We start from the raw sequence: 22,852 nt of genomic DNA, 5'->3' as shown, positions 1-22,852 counted from the left end.
CCCTGTTTTCTATCTCTGTGTTTTTTGTTGTAATTTGTGGGTAATTCTTGTGCGTGTATTAATATAATAAACTATTAAACTGTTTTTGATATTAGTAGCCCCTCATTAATATTTAATTGCCTCACAATAGCTAGCACTGGTACTGGTATGGAAAAAAATCAATATTTGAACAATATTTGTTAAGTTGATAATGGTAGGTTCATAATGCACATACTGTAGCACTTTGGTATTATTTCTGTTTAAAAAGGGAGTACATTTACTAAATGAAACTTATTAATTGTATATTGTGTACACTCAAAAAGGTTACCCCATTTGATAAAGAGTAGCTAATTGAACCAAGGATCTTATCTGGCGGTGTCTTGAAAGAATCTAGGGTATCAGCTTCAAGGACATGGATGGGTAACACTGTGTTAAAAGTGCCTTCTATTCTCTTCTCTTCCTTATTGTCTTCACTGATGTCCTCTAGTTTGTGTGTCACTGTTCATTCTGAAGAAATCTTCTGGGTTAAACTGGGTTAACTCATCCTCATATTTCTGAACATTTTTAATACTTGTTCTATATCTTGGCACTGAATGACTTTTCCTTAAGCTGAGGAATACAGTATATCTGATTGCTCTTCTCTTGACTGATTCCAGAGCAGTAATACAGTATATTTTCTATAATGCGGCTATCTAAATTGTACACTATATTCTAAATGAGGTCTCACTAGTTAATTGTACAATTTTTACATATCATCCCTTGAATTAAATTATACAGTTTTACCTATATATTCTAAAATTTTGTTTGCCTTTTTAATCGCAATTTCGAAATCGAAATTTTAATTTCCATATTGTCTAAAAGATGAACAGTAAATGACCAGCCAACATAAACACCTAGTCTTTTTAATAAGTAACCTCTTATAATTGTTTTCCATTTTACATTTATAGTTTTCATTTTCATTAATACCTTCATGCAAAACCCTGCACTTCTTGAGTTTCATTTGATGCATTAACATTTTGTAATCCTCCCAATTTGGTAGCTTCTGCAAATTTGAGTAGATTACTATTCCAGAATATTGATCATTGATATATACTGTAATAGTGAGAACAGTAGTCGTAGTACAGATTCCTACTCCATAATTATATCACCCCATTTTGAATAGTCACACCTTATTGATACTCTCCGCTTTCTATTTATTAACAAATTCTCAATTGTAAACACGTATGTTTCCCTGAATGCCTGCTACTTGCAATTTTGCAATTTGAGAATTGATCTTTTATGGTTAACTTTATCAAAAACCTTCTGAAAATCTAAATACACTATAGCATATGCTCTGTGAATTATTAATACATTGGTTAGGGAAGGACTACGATTTCTTAATCCATATTAACTACCCCCCAAGATACTATTTCCATATAGGTGATCCTTTAATATTAGTTTAGATCTAATAATTATTTCCATAGAATTATTTATCCATCAGTTAGAGAAGCAGTGATTCACTAGGGTAGGGAAAAGACAATTCACCTAGTTTGTGGCCAATTCACCAACATACATTTATAGCCAACATAAAATAAACATAGAATCAATAAATGTTCAAAGTCCAAGTTACAATGCTAAATTATTGACATCTTTACAGAAGAGCACAGCCCATGCATGCACAAGGAGTTCTGTGTGTATGCTTTTCATGTACAGACTAGCTTTCAATCAAGCCTTGTGCTTCCACCCCAAAAAAAGAGCTGCTCTTGTTTCCACAGTCCCACTTTGAACAAGGGAAAACAATATCAATTATCAATGGAGATTATCTAACTTCCTGCACACGTGGGACCAGCCTTACCACATGCAGGTGCTGGGAGTTAGGTAAACCCCAGCCTGACTAGCACTCTTCACAGCTGCTAGGGAAACACTCTGCTCTGTGTGTAAATTACCTCTTCCCAGGCATCAGCAACCCACTTGGTACAGAGACGTTCACTGCAAGGCTCAGTGCTACTCGGTCTTTCTTTCAAGTTGCAGTGATTGTACTCGGGGCAGTATACAAGGCGTTCTCGCAGGCCAGGTCCACAGCTCTTGGAGCACTAAAAGACATTAAAAAATTCACAGAATAAATGTGTATTTTGTGTCAAACAAGCCAGCAGCTCTTCAGCTGAATAGTAAACTGGTGTCTGATCTTTTTTCCTCTGAGTTATAAAGCTCTACATTTTAAATTGTTTTATTTTGAAGACGATATTGATATTGATTTTAACAGGATTCATACTGTACATTAAACCTCTCAAAGATTTTGGTCAATAGAGAACTTGAAAGAATATTAGTTCTCAAATCCTGACATATTTTGGAAGCATCAGCCACAGCCATTGTTATTGTTAGCAGGGGAGGCATTTCCTTTTTTCCTGAATCAAAGAGAACTTAAATTAAGTTCTGCTTCACAGAGTTTATTACAGAACAATGTAAGCCTTTGATGTTATATGACACAAACACAGGAGGTAGATGCTTAACTACATAATCCACATCCTTAGTATACCACAAGCCTTTTTCTTTACATTTTCTCACATGATAAAGATTAAATTGACATCAAAAAGCATCCCTTGACTCAAACAGTCCTGATAAATATAAGCTTAAATTAAGTTGTTCATTTATGAAGGACTGCGAGGCAATTTTTAACAAAGGCACCGTGGGGAAAATCCTTTTCATTGTGGAATATAGCCTATGACCATCAACAATTTAGGAAACTAAAGCAATGAATAATTTAACAAATAACAGTTCGATAACCGTGAATTCATCCATCTGTCAAAACAGGCAGGAAATGCTAATGGAGTCATTTATCCTCAGTATGCGCTATTTTTGGTACAGTTCAAACACTGGAAGTGCAGGGACTGCGGCTAGTGAAAGGATAAATGGCAGCAGTACCTTGCTCCATGGTGACAGGCGCCATTCCAAGCAGCGCTGATGGTTACAAGGAACAGATACAGAGGGCTTGAAAGCCAGGGCTTGGCAGTGGAAAGGGCGCAGCTGTCGCTTGCTCTGAGTGTCTATGCACTGCACGTCACGAACTTTTGTGGCCTCTGTGCAGCCTTCTGAACACTGCAAGGAACATAAGAGAGCTTATAAACAAGAGGAAGGCCTCCGGTCCATCTCGCCCATGTAGAAGTTAGTTGTCATCCAGCGGTTTTCTGAAGGATGCCAAGGTATTGGCTTTAAGAACATGGCTGGGCAGCTTGTTCCACACTACCCCAAACCTTTGGGTAAAGCAACACCTCCTGTTCTCAGTTTCAAATGGACTTCCACGTAGTGGAAATGAACAGAAAGGAATGGGGGGTGGAGAGGTTCTCACTATTCTCAGCACAAGTCACAAAATCAACATAAAACACTTTTTGATGTTATAAATGCATATACTATCCATTTTAAAGCTGATAATATAACAAAAAAAAGAACAGGTACCCATTGTGTATCATAAATTCAAACAAATTGGTCTAGGAAGTAACACACATATGTAAAACGTCTTCATTTCAAACTTTGAAAAAACGTTTGCTTAGGAACCATGGATAGGGCCCATAATGTACAAAAAATATTAATCATAAACACAAGTGATACAGACTTAGAAACATAGTTGTTTATAATAATTCCAGTAGTTTATTAGTAAACTATTAAATACTGTTATGTACTTTCTGAAAAACAACTTGCCTGGGAATGACCTGTGAAACCGAAGGGTACACTTGAAAAACAGAGTTTACACCAGACACCTTTTTATATTTTCAAAGTGGTTTTATTGAAATTCACAGAGTATCAGGAGGTGGCTATAGGGGACCGAACAAGTGCAATGCAGCTAATTGAATTTGTGTTGCTCCGGCTGGCCTCTCTGTGGACAGATTACCCGTCAGGCAAAGCCTCTCTCACCTTACTCCACTCTCCACTTTTCCAGGCAGCACATGGGCGGAGATGACACCTTCTGGCTGGGTCAGGCCTTTTGATGTTTTCACAGTCTGAATCCTTATTAGTGCTGCACACAACTGTTCTCCAGACTGCACCCAGTCCACAGGTCGTGGAACACTATCAGAGGAACAAGGTACTCTTTATCAAAGCTAGTCTTCCCAGTTTGGCAAAGCAGTTGTGGCTCATTTTGAAGAAATGTGTTATGAGTCAAGAGAACTGTGTTTCCTTTGCTGTTTGTTTCCCATATACATGTGTGCAAAATGGAGATTTCAAGACTTGAGTGAATAACAATAGTCAAGCTGAATGAGGACATCAACAAGGATACAAATACAATGAGCAAAAGAAAAACAGTAGCAGAATAGAAAGAAAAGTTGTATGTATGATTGAAACAGAAGTACATAAACAAAAGAAAACTCACAAGTCTTGTTATATTTAGAAATAATGCAAAATTATTTCATAATGAAAAACTAAACTCGTTTTTCATTATATAACTAAACAAAGCCAGTCCTGTAACCCTGTCTGTAGATGGCTCTGTACTTGAGCTTCAATCAAAATTGAAAAACCTTGGGGTTATATTCGATTCTGGCTTAACATTCGACCCACATGTACAGCATACTGTCAAAACATCTTTTTTTCACCTTAGAAATATCGCAAGACTACACCCTATGCTATCATTAACTGTGGCTGAAAAGCTGATCAACATATTTGTATTCTCTCGAATTGACTACTGCAATGCTCTACTCCCTGGGGTATCTAAATCTACTCTGAACAAGCTGCAGTATGTCCAAAATTCAGCAGCCAGAATCCTGACCAGGTCTAGTGCAAGTGTTCACATTACTCCTATCCTGGAGTTCTTGCACTGGCTTCCGGTCAAATTCCGCGTAGACTTTAAAATCCTCATGCTCACCTATAAGGCTTTACATGGCTTGGCACCTCAATACCTGTCTGAACTTTTATCGCCCTACTCCCCACCTCGCAACCTCCACTCTTCAAATTCTGCCCTCCTTACTGTCCCCCAAGCCCGTCTACATTGTATGGGCGACAGGGCCTTCTCCTGCTATGCCCCCAAGCTCTGGAACTCTTTGCCCAAGGATATTAGAGAGTCACCTTCTCTAAACTCCTTCAAATCTAGACTCAAAACCTTCTTCTTCAGAAAAGCCTTTACTTAACTGGTTCCATTCTTCACCCCTTTGCTCTTCTTAATACCACCTTCCACAGTCTCCTCTATTGTTATTGTTGTATTGTTGTAATTATAATTGTGTCCTATCTTGTGAAATCTTCTTATTTATTGTTGTAGTCTTCTTATTTATTGTTATTGTCATCCTGTAAAGCGCTTTGAGAAGCCACCTTTAAAGGCGCTATATAAAATAAAGTTTATTATTATTATATTATTATAAACTTTCAAGTTGTTTTATCATCATATGAAGGCAATGTTTCAATATCCTAGAATCTCCTGAAGACTAAAGTGTGAACAAATGCTTACCTTTCTCCTTCATTCTCTTCATTCTCTGAGGCCCCATCCAACCACAACAGTCTGAAAGCCAAAGAAAGGAAATGAAATATGAAAACTCACCTCACTCCAGTTTCCAATGACCCAGTGAGCATTCCTGCTAATGTGAGGTTTGCCGTGGATGTTTTCATAGTTTCCTGTAAAGCTGAGGAAATGTCCATCTCTAGAGCCATAGACTTCTGGAGCTGCAGTGGCATTTCTCGTTGCCCATGGATCAGATGCCTTCTTAAAGTGCTCTTTCAAGACTTTAATTGTTGGATAAACAGTGACAGCTGTATGAATCTTTTCTGTTTCTGAGTGAGGCATCCAAGATGTAGTGGGAGTTGTCAGTTTTGTCTTATATCTAATGGGTGACATGGTCGCTGTCCTTGTCCTTGTCAACCATTTGTTACTTGGTTTAATATGGGTTTTGCCCGTTGAAACAGTTCTGTGATATGGAAGCGTGGTCCTGGCCAAAGGTCTCTGACTGGTATAAGGTGTTGGAGCAGTAGTTCTGTAATGATCCCTGGAAGAGTTTATGCCTTTGTGTGGGCTTCCTTCATTTGCATCTTTTCGGGTTAAAGTGGAATCATCCGTTACATAGTCATATCCAGGAGTATATCTCACATGCTTATCTGCAAATATGATGTCAGGGGTACTCCCATGATCCTCGTCCAGACCATTATTTGGCTCAGGGTCCTTGCGATTGGTGATACTATCTGGAGAGATCTTAGGAATGCCCTTTGTGCTTCCATTTTTTACTACAATAAAGTTGAAATAGTAATCCTCACTGTCGACAGTATCTTCTGCAATAGGATTTGCCCATGTGGAGAAAGAAAGGACGCTGGTCACAACAGATGGACTGGTGATAGTCATAGCTGTTGTAGTCCATGTAGAGGTTGGGGTGGTTGTCATTGGATCTGGCTGGAGAGTTGTTGAACTTGGCTTACGAGTTCCATTGTTGGGGGAGCTCTTTGTGAAGATTTTCCGGAATTTCAGAAATGAAGGGGGGAATGTCCTCCGGCTTGAGGGGCAGCTCTGTAGGCTGCACAGAAGCTTGGAATGGGGCTTCTTTGATGGGTCACACTTTTCTGTGGCCACTGCGACACAGCTAACTGATCTAGACCTCACACCTCCCCCACAGGAGACAGAGCACTAAGAATAAAAAAGGAAAAGTCAATATTAATGAAGAAAAATGTATTTTGCAAATTAGTTATAAATCTGTTGATGTTTACAATATTGACTTTATTAATAGTTGTTAATATGAATATTATAATATATATATATATTTAATTAATTTATCTACCATGCCTGCTTCACGTTTGTCAAAGCCTACCTGTAGGGGTCTCCTCTGTGCTGTTTAGTGACTGGGAATCATTCATTTCAAGATATATTTGGAATGGCAAAAAAATAAGACTAAGATTTAGATCAACTCAACTGCCAAGGGCTTGGTTTTTAAAAGATTTTTAAAAGCAAAAAACAGTCATGTTATCTTTGTGAAGGTAAAAATACAGTATGAGCAGCAGTTTTATAAACTACTGTAGCTAACTGAGAATTCGGATAACCATTACTGTGGCACTTTGAAAAAGACTGCTCTTCAGGCCCCTGCCTTATTCTCCTTGCATCCCTCTGAAAGACAGGGTCAAGGAGATGGCAGGGAGTGAATAACAGCTGGGATTTGAACAATAGCTTGTGAACCCGTGCAAAACAGAGTGGTAACAGTACCATAGATGAAAGTCTGTGACTTACTTGTTGTTTTTGCACATTGCAATATTTGCGATACCCTTGCATATAAAATGCAACAACTAAACAAAAATTCACATGTAGTGGGTGTGGGCTGGTCATGCTCTGTGAAAATCAAAGACTGATGACGAACAAGAAGCTGCCTTCTGGAATTCTCAGGGTTAAACAAAAAGGGTCATGGCAGATGTGTGTTTGCAAAATAGTCAGTGGGTAGGTGAAAACCAGCGGAGGATGACTGTATGCAACCCATAGTAAGCAAAAGTAAAACATATTTTACCAAGGAGATCTAATACGACAATTTCAATAGAATCTGATAAGACCTGCACATATAGACAGTGACAAAGTTTTATCAGCCATCCACAGTTATGTTTTACTTATCTTTTTGTGTCTTATAGCAAAATTGATATTTCTCAGCTATTATACTTTTTTTTTACTTTTAGTTTTATAGTGTGACCTTTTCTAGCAAAACATATAGCCAGACAACAGTTTTAACAATTGTTTAAAAAAAAGCTTATTACCAGCACAAATTGGAGTCCAGCAATTTCTAAGAAAAGACCTTATAAAGGTCAGAGCAAACAATAAATCCACTGAGGGTTTATTTCGCTTGAAATAATACGATAGCTGAACTTTCAGCAGTTGGATGCTGAGACTGGCTTACTTTCTCACAACACACAGACAGCTCAGAGGGGGTCGGTACGTGCCTTGCTCCAGTTCCCCACAGCCCATTCGGAGCCACAGAGCACTTCTCTGTTGCACGGCACAAGGGACTTGGGCTTCAGGAGGTGTTTGCATTCTGTAAGAGGGAGAACACGCTCTTCTTCTCCAACAGTGCGCACACACAGCACAGTGCGTTTCTTCACACCAGACGGCCCACACGTTGCAGAGCACAGCTGCCAGCTTCCAACCCACCACCTGGAAGTAACAAGGTGAGGGGATTTTCAAAATGATTTATTTCCATTGTGTATCACTTTCAACTCCTGATTCACATGTCTTAAAGTTCAGAACAAACCAAGGAATCAACCTAATAATAATAATAATAATAATAATAATAATAAATGAATGCGTTACAATTAATTCTTCAGGCTTGCCTTTGCACTCACAAACCTATGCATGAGTACAATTAATCCATTACTGACTTCCTGACTACTGCGAAACAACACATTTCATTTGTATAAATCTAACATTAATGATAATATAAATGTTTAAGACAGCAATTATCTGGCGCTATATATTAACCAATATGCAGGATCTTCACCTCTGACAGACAGAACCCCCAATAAGAAATTCTGCAGCTGAGTTTGGATCTGTGTGACTCTTTCCTTTGAGAAAAGGCAATGTGCTGTTTTGCCTTCGGTAATGAATTAAAATGTATGTTTGAGAAAGCAGTCTTTACACTGAACACTGATACACAGCAATTGTATTGCTATTTTTTCTAGAGAACTTTCAACAAGTCATGTGCCTTGGGAATGTAATACCTAGCTTAAGACTTACGAATTCAGAGTCATTTTCTTTCTAAAATTTGTAATCTATAATTATTTTGAGTTATTTTTTCATCATCCAATTTGAAATGACCCCCACACATGGGTAACTTGTACCACCACAGGAAGGAAAAGAAAAAAAACTGTGTGCTTTCCTCTGGGACCTGCAGTTTTCAGCAAATCCATTTTGCATTCACATCACCAGCCCTGCAGTGCTCACAGAAGACATTGACTGGAGGAGCACTGTAGTTTCCACTGATGGCAGTGGGAATGTTTACAAGGACTGCTATCCCACTGGCAATTTGAGAACTCCTAGCTGAGTCAAGCCCACCCTGCCCAATTGTACACTACCACATGGGCATTCCTGGTCATAGTCACTTAAAGACACAGCTCAGATTCAAAACACCAGTAGCTGGAACACAGGTTAGAGCCCACACTCTTTGACCATATTTGTTGATTAAAAAGAGCTTAACAGAGAGTTGCTTAGCGGAGAGCTGACAGTATACTTTGTTTTACGATTTACAGTATACCTTGCCGGACAGTCCATAGTCTTGCATTTTCTCTGCCTGTCTAATGGTCTTGTGTCTGGATCACAAAGCGTCTCCTCTACAACTCCAGTCTCTGTCTCAAAGCATCGCACAGGCTGCCGCTGAAAGCCTAACAGGAAACAAGCAAAATGAAGCAAAAACACAGACAATATCTTGCAATTAACACATTTCCTTCAGGGATCTTGTTGTTTCAGTTGAAGTCTGACTTGTTCAAATACCTATATTAATCCTTATTATTGTAGGGTGTGTCTCAATTAATGATTCAGCAATATAAGTTATAATACGTATCTCTATGAATGATAAAATGCACAGTCATTCATTTTAAGAAATGCAAAGTGTTAATATTATACCACAGAATGCACTACAGTATTCAGTTCATTTAATGCTGTTTCCTATATGTTACAGAAAAGATCACTTCAGTAAAAACCTACCTGGACTAAAATATGTTTGTCAAAAGATTAGATCCCAGTCTTCACCATTCACTACTCTTTTGACAGTGTTTCTATTAAGTTTACCATTTAATGTGGTGAGTCACAAAATCCTGCACCTAAGAAATTCTATTTTTCTCTGGTTTTCTTTGCCTCAGCCACTTTAACTTTTCCACTCATCAAAAGTTCCCTTCCTTATAGCATCCAGTGTACAAGCAGAATCGCTGAAATTCTGGTTGTGAATTGCCATCTTCATCTGGCCAGGGTCTCTATAAGCCTGATCCTCAACAACAACATCCAGGAGGTTCTAATGATGATTAACAACCCAAACTAGCCCATTTATAGCTTACTTGGACCAACATAAACATCCTAAACTGTTTGCGATATAAAGAGTCCTACAAAATACACAGGGCAATGGCCTCTAAGAATTAGAGTTGTTGAGTCCTGCAGCCAACATCAAAGAGGAACATAGTCTGAGTATTTCAAATCGCCTTGGATTTACCTGTCCCACATGTGGCACTGCAGTCAGTCCAGGCACCATACTTCCATTTATACTCTAGAACACTGATGTCATTTCCTTTCACACGACTGTTTCTTATCGTGTACTCATACTCTATCCCAGGGTTTTGTTCTTGGAACAGCAGCTAGAAAACAAAACTGATTGATTGTTGATTGTCTTACACACAGCATAGGTTTCCAAGGGTTACCTGCTGTAGCTTTCCTGCTAACCAAACCACTGGTACCAGCATGCTGAAGTGCTCACAGTTAAAAGCACTGTGTATCTAAGCAGGAGCAGTATTTGATTGGATTACTGTAGTACCAAACCAACAGACTGTGGAAATAAGTTATTGATACCTTTTACCATCTACTTTACATACAAAATATTAGGTTTAGCTTACCTTTAGTTGCTTAAGAGAATCACAGCTAGCCACCCAAATTCTATAGAACATACCAGAAATTAACTTATTTTTCAAATTTTTGCTGACTTAGCTATTTTTCTTCTCACAATGTTGGCATTCCTGAAGTGGCTATCTATCAAATACCCAAGTTGTAGATATAACACTCGCCATTCAGAAGTAATAGTTCTACCCGACAAAGACACTTCTCAAACCATCATATGCATAGTCACCACACAAACCTAAAACACCACAAGACAGAGACTCCAGTCTAAAGAGGAGTGTGGTAGGTGATGATTTCATCTTCCCAATTCAAAAACAGAGCAATTTAGCTGTAAGAATTCAAACAGGTGAACATTTTAATTATCAGTAAACAAGCAACAATGTGCAACAAATTCCTTTTATCACTCAAGGACCAGTGTTTCCTTAACTAGCAAATTTCCTGCTTATTTAACCAATCACACAAATATTTCCAATCTTTAGAGACAGGGGCTTAAGGGTGAGGTATAAGACTAACTGGATTGGAGACCTCTGGTCTGAAAGCCCAGTATGCTCAGCAAATGAGGAACCTGGCTGCTTGAGGCACTTGCAAGCCCCAGAACCACAAGGTCTTCATGCTCCCCCAGTTTTACCTGTAACCACACAGGCTCTCGTGTTGGGCCAGGGGAGGTGAGATTCTCCAGGTTCCCTTTTCTCTCATAGTAAAATGTCGTTCCTCCCGCCAGGTACTCTCCATTCCACTGGATGATGAAATTGCCGTTTAGGTAATACTTCTCCGGATCTTCACTCCTCAGAACCAGAAAATTCCCAGCTTCCTCCACTTCTTTCACTACAATATCCCTTGCACCCTCTGGGATCACGCCCACATCCACATAACCTACAGGTTATGAAAAAATGAATATCACAAAGTCATAATGTTGACAAAGCACCTCATAATCAAGGTTTCATTTTCAGGATAGACTGTAAGGACTGATAATACTGACGTGCTCAACAATTACCCAGGCAGCTCAAATCAAATCCTCACCATAATCTGACCACATGTTTAATAAACTCAATACACCTCCAAAGCCCTGAAAATAAGGCATTTCGAAGAATTTCTAGCAGTTATCACATCACTCCGATTTGCATGATCCTATTGCAAAGTTAAAAAAAACACTGTTTTACATGCTAGTCGGCATGTAAACCACACTGAATTATATATTTGACAAATATGAACTGACTGTACATTGAAAAGAAAATGTACAAAATGAAATGTATAAGTTGCATAAGCGTTTACTGTAGATGCTGAGGTAGACATTGTTGGCTTTAGGTGGCATCCCTAACCAGTTTCCTGCCTGTTCGACTGCTTGGTTTGGGATGGTGACCTTATACAAATGGTGTCTGTGCCTCTCTATCACTGTATTTCTGACTTATTTGGTCTTCAAGACTACTTTGTTGGATTACTGTGTGAGTTGCAGTTTGAAAGTCTTTATATACTGTACCTGAGGGAAATTATTTACAAGTTAAACCACTTTGATTATGCCTAGGTGGAAATTTTAAATATCTAAAATAGATTACTATTTTAGTAATCCCGTGACCTTTCAAAAAAATAATTTGCCCTTGAGCTGATTTAGGCCTGCTGTACTAAAAGTGCTGAATATTTATGCAAATAAGAATTGTCTGTTTTTCTCTGATAATCTTGCTTATTTATATTCTAAATGCATTCCTAGGTTTATCTATGTTGAGATTCTACATAGAAATTCTAATTGAAAGCACTGTAAAGCGACAAAATGTGAAACAATTTGCAGTAGTTGAAGGTGTCTGCAGATCACTGCATAGAGAAGCCAGGTTCTTATATGGATAAATATTCTCATAAAGGCATAATTATTTCCAGTCTCACACAGTCATTTTTCTAAGAGAGTTCATTTATTGTCTCATTTATTCACAAATGTAGAAATGCCTCTAATTGTGAATTAAAGAAATACTATGATTATGTGTAAAAGCAAAATAAAAAAAAGTCTGCTATCTGTTGTTCTTTCATACATAGCTTTGTGTTCTGCACATGATCATTTCTAAGTGTGCATAGAGCCCTCCTCTGTTTGTGAGTACTGTTTGTGAATACCAAACTCTCTGACAAAAACAAACAGCCGTGGAGCTGCTGAAAAATGATTGGCACTCCTTGGCAAGTTTATTTGACAAACTTCTGCTCAAAGCACTTTATAGACCTACATGCCGAAATCTCCTCAATCCCCCCAAAAAAACAAGGAGTCCCTTTACACCCTGTGCACAATTTTATCTACCATTTGCCAAACCATCACTATACCATTCTTTGATCACTGACATCACTGACAAAACCTGACAGGGTCAGAGAATAAATCAATCAAATATTGTATGTGCTGTGGTATACGTAAACATGACAACTTTGTAAAGATTTAAATTCCACATATATTTATATATGTCAAAATAGTGTTGACAAATATATTTGACATATACAGTATATGGAAAAAGGAGTAGAATTTAAGTCCACGGGATGTTATGTTATGCTGTACAATGTATTTAGAATACTGTGTTCAGTTTTATTCACCATAACGTCATATTATACATATTAAACAGTTCATAGAAGAGTAAGAAGAATAATTGAAGAACTTTGGGAGATTATTGTACTAATGCAGGCTAAGGGAGCTAAATTTCTTCACAGGATGACAAAGACGATGGGGAGGGGTTAGTGTCCAAGAAAATCCTAAGGGATGTGGTCAAACAAGGAAAATTATTTCACACTTGCAAGCCAGGGGATTGCCTAGACAAATGTTTTTTTTTAACTTATTGATTACTGAACGAGCAGGCCCCCTCACACTTGTAACCTCTCTTAGATTCTTGTAACTGTTATTCTTTATTTCTCAAGTGGAGATTTGTCTCTGAGTTGTCCTCTGTAGCTGGAACATTAAACTAAAAATTATTCTATTAGACTCCAAGAATGCCAAGAAGGTTCTTCCTTTGATTAACAAAATGGGTGCACACACACAGTTCATCCTCCATATTGCCTCACTATCACGAGTGTAAAGAGGATCATTAAGTTTTAATGTAAAATAAAGTGCATTCTCTCTTCACCCTCTGGAATTTATGAAACACGGGCAACAATGCCACCTATCGGCCACTGAGTACCACTATTATATGTAAAATGGTTTCCCCTGGAGACCCCCCTCACACTAAAATACCTGACCCTGCTATCCTTTAACTCCTGGAAATCACACTTTAAAGTGGCTTCAATAATAGAGGAAGCATGTTACACAATAACAAAATAATGCTGCTGTCAGAGTGTTTCAAGCCAACAAGTCATCAATTGGAAATTAAAGGGAGAAAACTAAAAAAGTCCTTTTTCTGCAGAAAACACTTGCAGCCAGTGGGATTATATGGTTATGCCTAAACCTTTCAATCTGTCAATAGAAAAATGGAGCAAAATGGATGACAGATGCGTCTTTCAATGCCTTCACATCTCAAATGATGCCATATTCATCACAAGTTGATAAAGTAACAAAACACATGTTGCAAGCCAAACTGGATAACATTTATCTTGTTATTAATAAGAATAATAAACACCTTATATTTACAAAAAAAGCAAAAGATCATTTCATAGACTTAATCAATAAATACATTAATTTTTAAAAGACTCTACTAGTAATGATGTTTATTTGAAGTACAGTTTGAGTCCTGTGCTTGAACAGAAGCACAGTTTCACATTGGACCATTATTGGGAATATTATCCCGAGTGCAGGTGCCACTAGATAAATTACACTGGTGTTAGGTGTTCTTGAGATCCCTGGATATCCTTGTCCCATTTGTAACAATGATCCCTATGAACTCACAGTGAGAGCTGCACATCTTCTCAAACTGATGCAATATGCAGCTCATAGTATACGAATAAAAACAACAAAAGATCTCAAATTACAGGAGCCTATATGACCTGGATGTGAGAGAGAATATTAATCTTCAATCTCAGACACCTGAGAGGATCAACCAGTCAAGACTCATTTGGAGGGAAGTTGGTTCCCTATATTCTAGAAGCTGCACACCTGAATCTGGTCCAAGCGTGCACCTTTGAACGTGCACTATTATTCCTAAGACCTACATCAGCCCGTGTTTCTGATTCTGAGCTGTGCTGTCTGGGGTGTAGGCTTCCAGTGTGTAAGATGTGGACCATCTGACAGGTCTCTTCAGAGGACTCACGTGCATCTTGCATTCATCGCTCCAGTGTTGGTACAAAGGTTTCAAGCTAAATTCATTTACAGATAGGGTTTCCAAATCAAGGTAGGAGTATAAAATAAAATATAAACTGTTGATTCTAAACTAAGAAATAAAATCTATCCTGGGCACAAAAACAAATGAAAAAGAAAATGTCCATTAATCAGGTCAGTTTCAACCAAAGTGCCCTTATTAATAGATACCACTAAGAATTAAATATAGGAAATAATATATTAATTTGTTGTTGTTCTTTCTTTGGTTCCTTCTGATTATTAATAGTAACGTTATAGTATTAGTGGTGGTGTAGCAATGATTAAATGCCAAGTTGAGAATTGTGAACAGCCCTGATTATGAAATGAAAAGGAAATACACAAATAAGGAAAAACTGCAAAAGTCAAATAACAATTAAGCAGCAAGTTGAATAGCCTCAATACGAGTAAGCCGCTTCCCTTTGTCCCTATACTGTACACTCACAGCACATACTGTACTAGTGTTTATTCACTCCTGAGGTGTATCTGGCCAGGCACATGGCCAATGATTTCATTAGCCCCAGTCAGGCAAAAAGACTCACTTTCCCTGGTGGTCTCATAAAAGTTCAGCTAGCAAAGGACTGTAGAGTATTTCCCTGATTAAAAATCAGACTGAATGTCAATGCACATGTTAACTGATGTGGAGTTCATGCAACAGTCTCATATCGAGTACTCTAAAAAGCTTTTCAAACCCTACCACAAATAAAAAAATAAATTTAGTGCAGAGATACCCTGAAATGCTTTAAAACATTTGTCTAACATCTTTAAAAATGCAGTTGTTGCCAAGCAAAAAATCAGTTTGAAATCAAACTACAACAACACTTGCACTTATAGATGCAGTATATTTATAGACTTTAACTAGTGGGGAGGGGGGTTATGTAGGATGAATATATGTATAAATTCTGTAACATTTCCACCACTGCATTTAAGGCCTTTGAATTTCCACCACTGAATTTAAGTCAAAGTGGATGTTAGAAACAGACTGAATAATGCAGTCTTCACACCAAAGTGAAGGGACATAATCTCTGTTCTCCACCTGGACTTCAAGCAATGTCTCAGACAAGGAATGTTAATTTTCTCCTTTTTACCTGTAAAAGTATTTTTTCTAGCCTTTACTGGCAAGAAATTACACCTCATCATTTTGGCCTAGGGTAATTTTAATGACTAGCTTTGTAGGTGAAATTATGGTTTACAGTGACACTGCACTTGGACAGATTTAGTCAGATGAGTCACATTTCACCTCAAATCAGATTTGCTACAGAATAATGTAAGCAAAGTGAGATAAATCCCCTATGGAAATGAGCAAATGAGCTTGAAATAAGTGAAACTGGTGCATTTAAAGGTCTATTCAAAATAGACTGGTGAAGCAATATGCTTGTTAATCAAAGATATTAAATGAAATTTTCTATTAGGTTTTGGAAAGCCTACACTTTCTAAAAAAAGAGAACTGATTTAATCTACATGTAAGAGTAGGAACAGTCATGCATCATGGATCATAGAGGACTTTTTGTGATCTCTAGTTCAGACACAACCAATCTTATTATATACAGTAGGAATCTAGAAAAAAGGTAACACGTTCCACAATGACAAGCAACAACTACAGAGTACCGACCTGTACACAACTAGATAGACTGTACTAAAGTCTTCAATTATTTCCTCTAATGCCTTGAGGAACCCCAGTTTTCATTCCACCTGTGAACTTAATTGGCTAATTGAACAAATTAGATCTGAGATCAGAAGGCACTTTGCCTGTTGTTAAGTCTTAATCTGTTGCTGATTGAGATGGGAGGACACTGGAGCACCTGAGGAAACCTGCACAATAAGAACATACAAATACAGATACACATCTGAGGCCAACGTTGAACCCAGGACCATAGAGCTGTGAGGCAGCAGTGATAAACGTCACACCACTGTACTATTTCTATGCAGCATTAAGAAGCTTGAATACACACAAAAGACACTTTTTCCAAGGTTAAACAGTTATACAAAGCTATAATTATCATTTAATATTAGAAATCACTAATATTTATCTGTAAGCTCTTCTGGTTAGGTGTGTTTCACTAGCAAATACTTAGTTTTCTTGGTGATGTTTTTTTATATCATAAGTATGATACAATGAGTCTATTGCATTCAAGAATGTGTATCTTTTGCAAACCACAGACAGAAATGCAAAGATTTTCAGAGACCACACTTGATGTGTGTTTATGTATCAGTTCATAGAAGTGAAGCTCATTAGTAAACAGTTTTCTCATCAGGAGTGCAATAAAGCAAGCATAAAACAAGAACTTAAGCTTAATGAGGCTGCAGAAGGAGACTGTACAGAGCCCTGACTGCTGCAACAAAAACAAGGTAAAATCTAAACTGCGGTTCCAATCTACGAAATAAGAGGTCTTGAAAATTAAGATCCATTGATCTAAAATTGGTGTTATAAAATCCCTTTAGATTTGAACTGAGAAAACTATTAGGGGATATGAATCAGGAATTCAAACACCTCAGACCCATTGTTTAAGCCAACCCAGTGGACTTCTTTATGGTGAACAACACGAACCAGAGGCCACAAGCAGATACTAAGAAGAAATGCATTTAATACAGAATGTTTACAGTGGGATCCTTAAAATGACTTAAAATGAATGAGTTCCTTATCTACTAGCAAGCAAACGAACTAGATGGATCCAATGATCTAATTTCAGACCTTCCTTGTACTATTTTCAAAAATGAATATGGACCTTTTAGAAGAAGAAAAAAATAGAAATAGTCCTGTCTAATAAAAAAATACAAAGTTGGAACAAATAAGCAATAATGAACAAAGTGCAAGTTATGGAAGTTAGACTTATAATAAATTAAAGATAACAGTCTAAATTTAAAATGCATACAAGTACAAAAAAGCTAAAACTGCCTTCTTCAGACGATGACTGTGATATGTTTTGGCTCTTTGGGACAAGCAGTTAATCTGTTCCAAGGCTGGAGAAGACAAATGCAGGCAGCTAAGTGGGACGTGAGTGACAGATATTGTGGAACTCAACCACTGCAGAACAGCAGGAGAATTTCAAAGCAAATGAAACAGGAAGCAAGTCAAGGTTACATGGGAAAGAGAAAGATATGATCAGATTGAATTCTCTCGATAACATAGGGGTCGATAAATTTGGAACAGATTGCAGACACAATAATAAATAACTGGGAAGATCAGTCTGAAATCTGTTATAGTAATATATCCTTGACATGTAAAAAGACAAATAGCATATAAGATAAGAAGGTAGTTTGGGACTGCTGCAAAGACAATATAATTTCTGCAATTGCCATCTATAATAGGGAATGATAGAAAAAAAAATGACAGCAAGATTACTAACCAGCCTCCTAAATCTGGCTCCAATATATCCAATATAAATCGACACACTCTCTGTCTTATCAGTACTTAATTTTAACAGGCTGCAAACTGGCCTATCGACATCCTCAGTAATGTCCACAGTATTTCAACCTAAAACCACACGAAATAATAGACAGAATGAAATTCATTACTTAAGGAACCCCAGTCTTCTTTAAATCTTATAATTACACTGGATGCTATTGCTGCTGTGTTCATGTTAATTTACTCTAAAAACTTTAGATTTCACAATAATTTGCTAGTTAACTTAACATGGTAACGACACAATCAGAAATTATTTACAATAAGTTTAAACATACCACAGTTAGGTATATCTAAAGATGCAGGCATTTAATTGTGTAACATTTGTATTGTAATCTGTTTGAGTATATAATCTATTTCCCATGAATATTGATATACTGAAGCACATCAGAGATAATGTGATGCCAGACAATATTAAAATTAATTCAGTAGGTTCAGACAAACTCCATATGGGGGCTTCTGCATAATCCAGTGGATAAGCAAGTTGAAATACAAATCTGGCACTTGCGTGTCTGCTTGAGGTTATCAGAGCTCCCTCACAATAAGCTATCAGCCAAGGAGCAAGGACAATAACAGGGATAAGGTAGAGATGTGAATTAATAATTGGAAAGGCTAGCAAGCACTGGAAAATAAATTAATGGAACCAGTAGCAAGTCCTTGTTTATCATGATGTGTGCCATTTGAAAACAGCTGAGGATAGTCTCAGAATTACTGTGTAGAAAGGTTACTTTAAAAAAAAACAAATCTATTACTTGTGTAATGGACTAATTTTTAAAATTATTTAAAATTATTAAAATGTTTCCAAAAAATATGTCTTCTCTTACACAAAAAGCTTGCAAATGTAATGGATTTCTTTTAAAAACTGTTCACAATAGTACTTACTCCAGCAGTGTGGGATCACAGTGAAACACAAGGCAAAAACACAAGTGGAAACCATGTTTAAGCACATTTAAAATTGAAAAAAGAGACATGTCTTTACCCAAAGGGTGGTAAAGAGTATAGAACAAGCTATCCAGCCATGTAGTTGAAGCTGATGTGCTGGCTTCTTTCAAGAAACACATGACTAAGATCTTCAGATTAATTAACTACTAACTACCAAACAGGCTAGAATGGTCTCTCATTAGTAAACAATTTTGGTTAAAAAAGCAGCAGCACAAAAAATGAATACAATACAGCCTTACCTGAGCCTTCCTTCGCATCAAAAGTCTTCCTAACTGTGTGGCAAGAAGATCCGTCTCCCAAGCAGATACCACAGCGATCTTCTACTGCGTTGGAATCAATGGCGTAGTCGCATCCCACAGCCTGAGGGAGCACATCACCCAACTCTGAATCACAGGCCAACAACTGCTCACTCCAAGAGTGAGTTTGAAAAATGGGGGGAGTGATTTTCCCGTAATTGTGAAATTGCATAGCTGAACACCTTCAAGGCCTCAAAAAACCTGGCTGATCAACTAATACACTATAAAATGATTCGAAATGTTAATGCAACCCCTTATATACAGTTCTGCTCAAGAATCAGCAAATACTTGTCTTTTAATATCCGCAATATACTGTAGATGTGTCTGGTACTTTTCTTCATATGCTTTGGAACTGTTCTGTCACTGCAACATTTTGGAAACACTTGGCTAGTATATTATCTGTTTTTACTAGAGTGTGAGTTGAGACAATTTTCATATTTATTTCTACTGTTCTTAATGAAGATTCACTGAAAGGTTTAATTGCAATGCAATGGAAAACTTGACTGGCGACTTTAAAAGCTGCAAAGAAAATTATTCTTAGACTCTGCATTGAGTCTGTTATGGTCACATTACATTACAGTCTATTTGCATTAAGGGATATACTCAATTTTGAGCGATCCAACTGCCAGACTGCAGACTTGAGTATATTAGAAGCAGGAACCTGAGCTCGGCTTTCCTGGTTAAGCATCTGATGGAGTTAGTTAACACTAATTTTAGATTTACTTTATTAATTCACTATGTACCTGAGCTCCTTATATAAAATTATGTTGTCTATTGTTTTCATGTTTCCTTTCCTTTTCCAAAAAATAATAAACTGTTGATTGCAAATAAAATGGGTGGGGGAGCAAAGGTTTTCAAGACTTGTTTGCTTATTAGTCATTCATTTGCTTCACGTCTATTCAGTGCTATACATAAGGCTAGCATGTAGCAAACTCATGTGAGAAACATCTGAAAAGCAGGTCATGAAGACATTTATTATAGCGCAGAAGCTGCAATATTTGGTTGACATTTGTTTTTTCCACTGCAAAAACATGCTTGCTAGTGTGGAAGAATGAACTCTTGATTTAAAAAATGAAAACTACTTACAGGACTTGTAGAAAACATACTGAAAAATTAACGTTTATTTTTAAATTCTAGTTTTATAAATGAAGCAGGCTAGTAAAGCTGTTCTATGGGCATACAGCCCAAAGATTAGTCATTGTGCAACTCAGGGACATGCACTGCTCAAAAAAATGTTCTACACAAGAACAGGTGATGAAACTGAAAATTTAAATAGGAAGTAGAAGGTTGATCTAGGAAAATGCAACTCATTTCCTTGGAAAAAAAAAAACTAGCTTTTGTACTTTAGGAATGACACTTGCAAATAATCAGTATGGATTGTTCAAGAAAGAGCAATAAGAAAAGCTTAAAATTTAAATTAGCTTCTTTATTTATTGGAGTTATTATATAATTACAAAAACCTAGCATGATGCATAAATGAATGTGACTGGACTGGAAAGCAAAATTAAAACAAAAATACAGTGTATCACAAGTTTACTAGGAATCATTGAGAAAAGACAGGCAGTTTGGTTTTTCTTTACGTTAGCACGACACAGATAGGAAGATATTTCGAATTTTACATCAAATGCAAAACCTGATGTTTTTGTCACTGAAAACAAAGTTGAACTAAAATTCTGCACTTGACAAATGTACATTCCTTATGTTATAAAGCCACTGAAAACAAATGTTAACACAGCATGTTGCCACTAAATATTTTAGACAAGCTGTGATTTGATACCATCTACAGTACATGGAAAGTTAAAACTTGTTGCAATCAGCTGGCAATTTTACATGCAAGTTTCTCATGAGTGTGGCTGTTGTAACTAAAGCAAGCAGAGAAAACTGAAAGTGCAAAGAAAATCGTCTATTTTCTATTTTCCAGGTACGATTCCAAATCTCAATCTGAGACATACAGAGACCACTCTTTCCCAAACCAGAGGAAAAAAGAAACCAGGTGTTTGGGCTCCTTCATATCACATGTTATCAAATGACCTCCTCTTGTCTGTAATGCTTTTATGTTCAGTGTGTGGTAGAGATTATCTGATTGTTGCCTCTTTAAGTTGTTGAATCGTAGTACTTTAATCCAACCAGCACTGCGCTTCTGTAACTGATAAGTGGCAGTATTAATACAAACAAGAGCTGTAGCCTAAGGGGTTTCAAGATTATAGACAGGATCGAATAAAAAATTAGGTTTTAACCGATAACCTGGCTCCTTTCAAGGAAAAAGCTTCTTCAGGCTGGAAGACACCCTCTGCTCAAATAGCTATTAACTATCAAACGGGCAACCAAATGGCCTCCTCTCATTTGTAACCTTTTTTATGTTCTTACAATATCAGTCCACCTGCCTGTGGAAACTCAATTTTACTGAGCTTGGAATGTGCGATTCTTAGATGGCTCACAGTTCTCAATTTTCTAGCCCAGTAAAGCTATAAGATGTCAGGTAAGCATATACAGCAGTACATATAATTACATAAAAAAGAGAACATGATTACCAGTTCTCTCACTGTACCTTTCGTGCTATAATTGTCAAGGATGGCGTTAGGAGCACCTGGTTGGACCCTATGCGGCACTGAGACTGTAGGTAGTAGCTAGTGATTGGCATCCAGATCCCAAAGGCAAATGTCGTAGTCGAGGTAGAAGAGCTAGGTCAGGTATCACAAGAGTCATGTCGAGAGTATCCAAATCCAAAACGAGAGACGAGACAAAGTCGAAGCAGGAGGAAACAAGGTCGGGTAGCCAGAAATCAGGTCGAGAGTAGTTTACGCACCAAGGGTTATTCTCAATAGTGAGCGGGGACTGAGTGGAGTGAGAGGGTATAAATAGGGAAGAGCGTGAGGAATGACAATTGATTAATTAGTGCGTGGGTGTTAGCGGTGAGAGGCGCTCGTAGGAATGCAGTTCCTGACAATAATTCTCTTTTGGCAACAGGATTTTGCTATGAAATTAAAAACATGCACCCCGAAAAATAAGGGGTTAAGTTATAAGTGTTTAAAAGTCATTTTAATCAAAACCCTGAGTCCAAGCTCTCAGAGTATAGTACATCTACAGTACATATAGCAGGAGGAATAGATTATTTGTGTGTATGCCATATTTTAATTAAATATTTTAAGATATCTCTCTGAACTCCTCCTGACTGCTGGCACATTCAATTTAATATCTTGGAGTACAAATCAATAAAACACCGCACAAAAAGCTCCCTAGGAGACCAATTAATTAAAGCTCAGAAAAAAAAATTCAGATCATTACTATAGACAGCGATAGAAATGGAGGGCTAACACATTTTTCAGATGTAAAAAATATATTGAATTTATTGAACAATGAGTCCTGAAACCTCAATAGTGTTCTACAAGCATACAATCACTGTAGGAAGCGTAAAAAAACAATGCATAATTGCAAAGCAGTGGTAGCCATTGAGACTGTTCTGAGATCTCAGATATCCT

At 37.4% G+C, this 22,852-nt stretch overlaps 1 protein-coding gene across 1 annotated transcript in view; it reads right to left on the bottom strand.

The window, feature by feature from the left end:
* The window catches only part of adamts12 (ADAM metallopeptidase with thrombospondin type 1 motif, 12), a 153,483-nt gene that overhangs the window by 24,690 nt on the left and 105,941 nt on the right, over positions 1-22,852 (bottom strand). Inside the window, exons 14-22 of the mRNA XM_088628774.1 lie at positions 19,317-19,437; positions 11,118-11,362; positions 10,092-10,233; positions 9,144-9,270; positions 7,837-8,047; positions 5,477-6,547; positions 3,868-4,020; positions 2,881-3,054; positions 1,905-2,051 (exon numbers count right to left, since the gene is read on the bottom strand). Of these exons, the coding sequence (XP_088484900.1) occupies positions 1,905-2,051; positions 2,881-3,054; positions 3,868-4,020; positions 5,477-6,547; positions 7,837-8,047; positions 9,144-9,270; positions 10,092-10,233; positions 11,118-11,362; positions 19,317-19,437 (2,391 nt within the window). The remainder of the gene's footprint in view (positions 1-1,904; positions 2,052-2,880; positions 3,055-3,867; positions 4,021-5,476; positions 6,548-7,836; positions 8,048-9,143; positions 9,271-10,091; positions 10,234-11,117; positions 11,363-19,316; positions 19,438-22,852) is intronic.

The sequence above is a fragment of the Lepisosteus platostomus genome, chromosome 4 (genome assembly GCF_059453375.1).
Source record: "Lepisosteus platostomus isolate fLepPlt1 chromosome 4, fLepPlt1.hap1, whole genome shotgun sequence".
NCBI lineage: Eukaryota > Metazoa > Chordata > Actinopteri > Semionotiformes > Lepisosteidae > Lepisosteus > Lepisosteus platostomus.
This window is presented reverse-complemented; position numbering and strand designations above follow the sequence as displayed.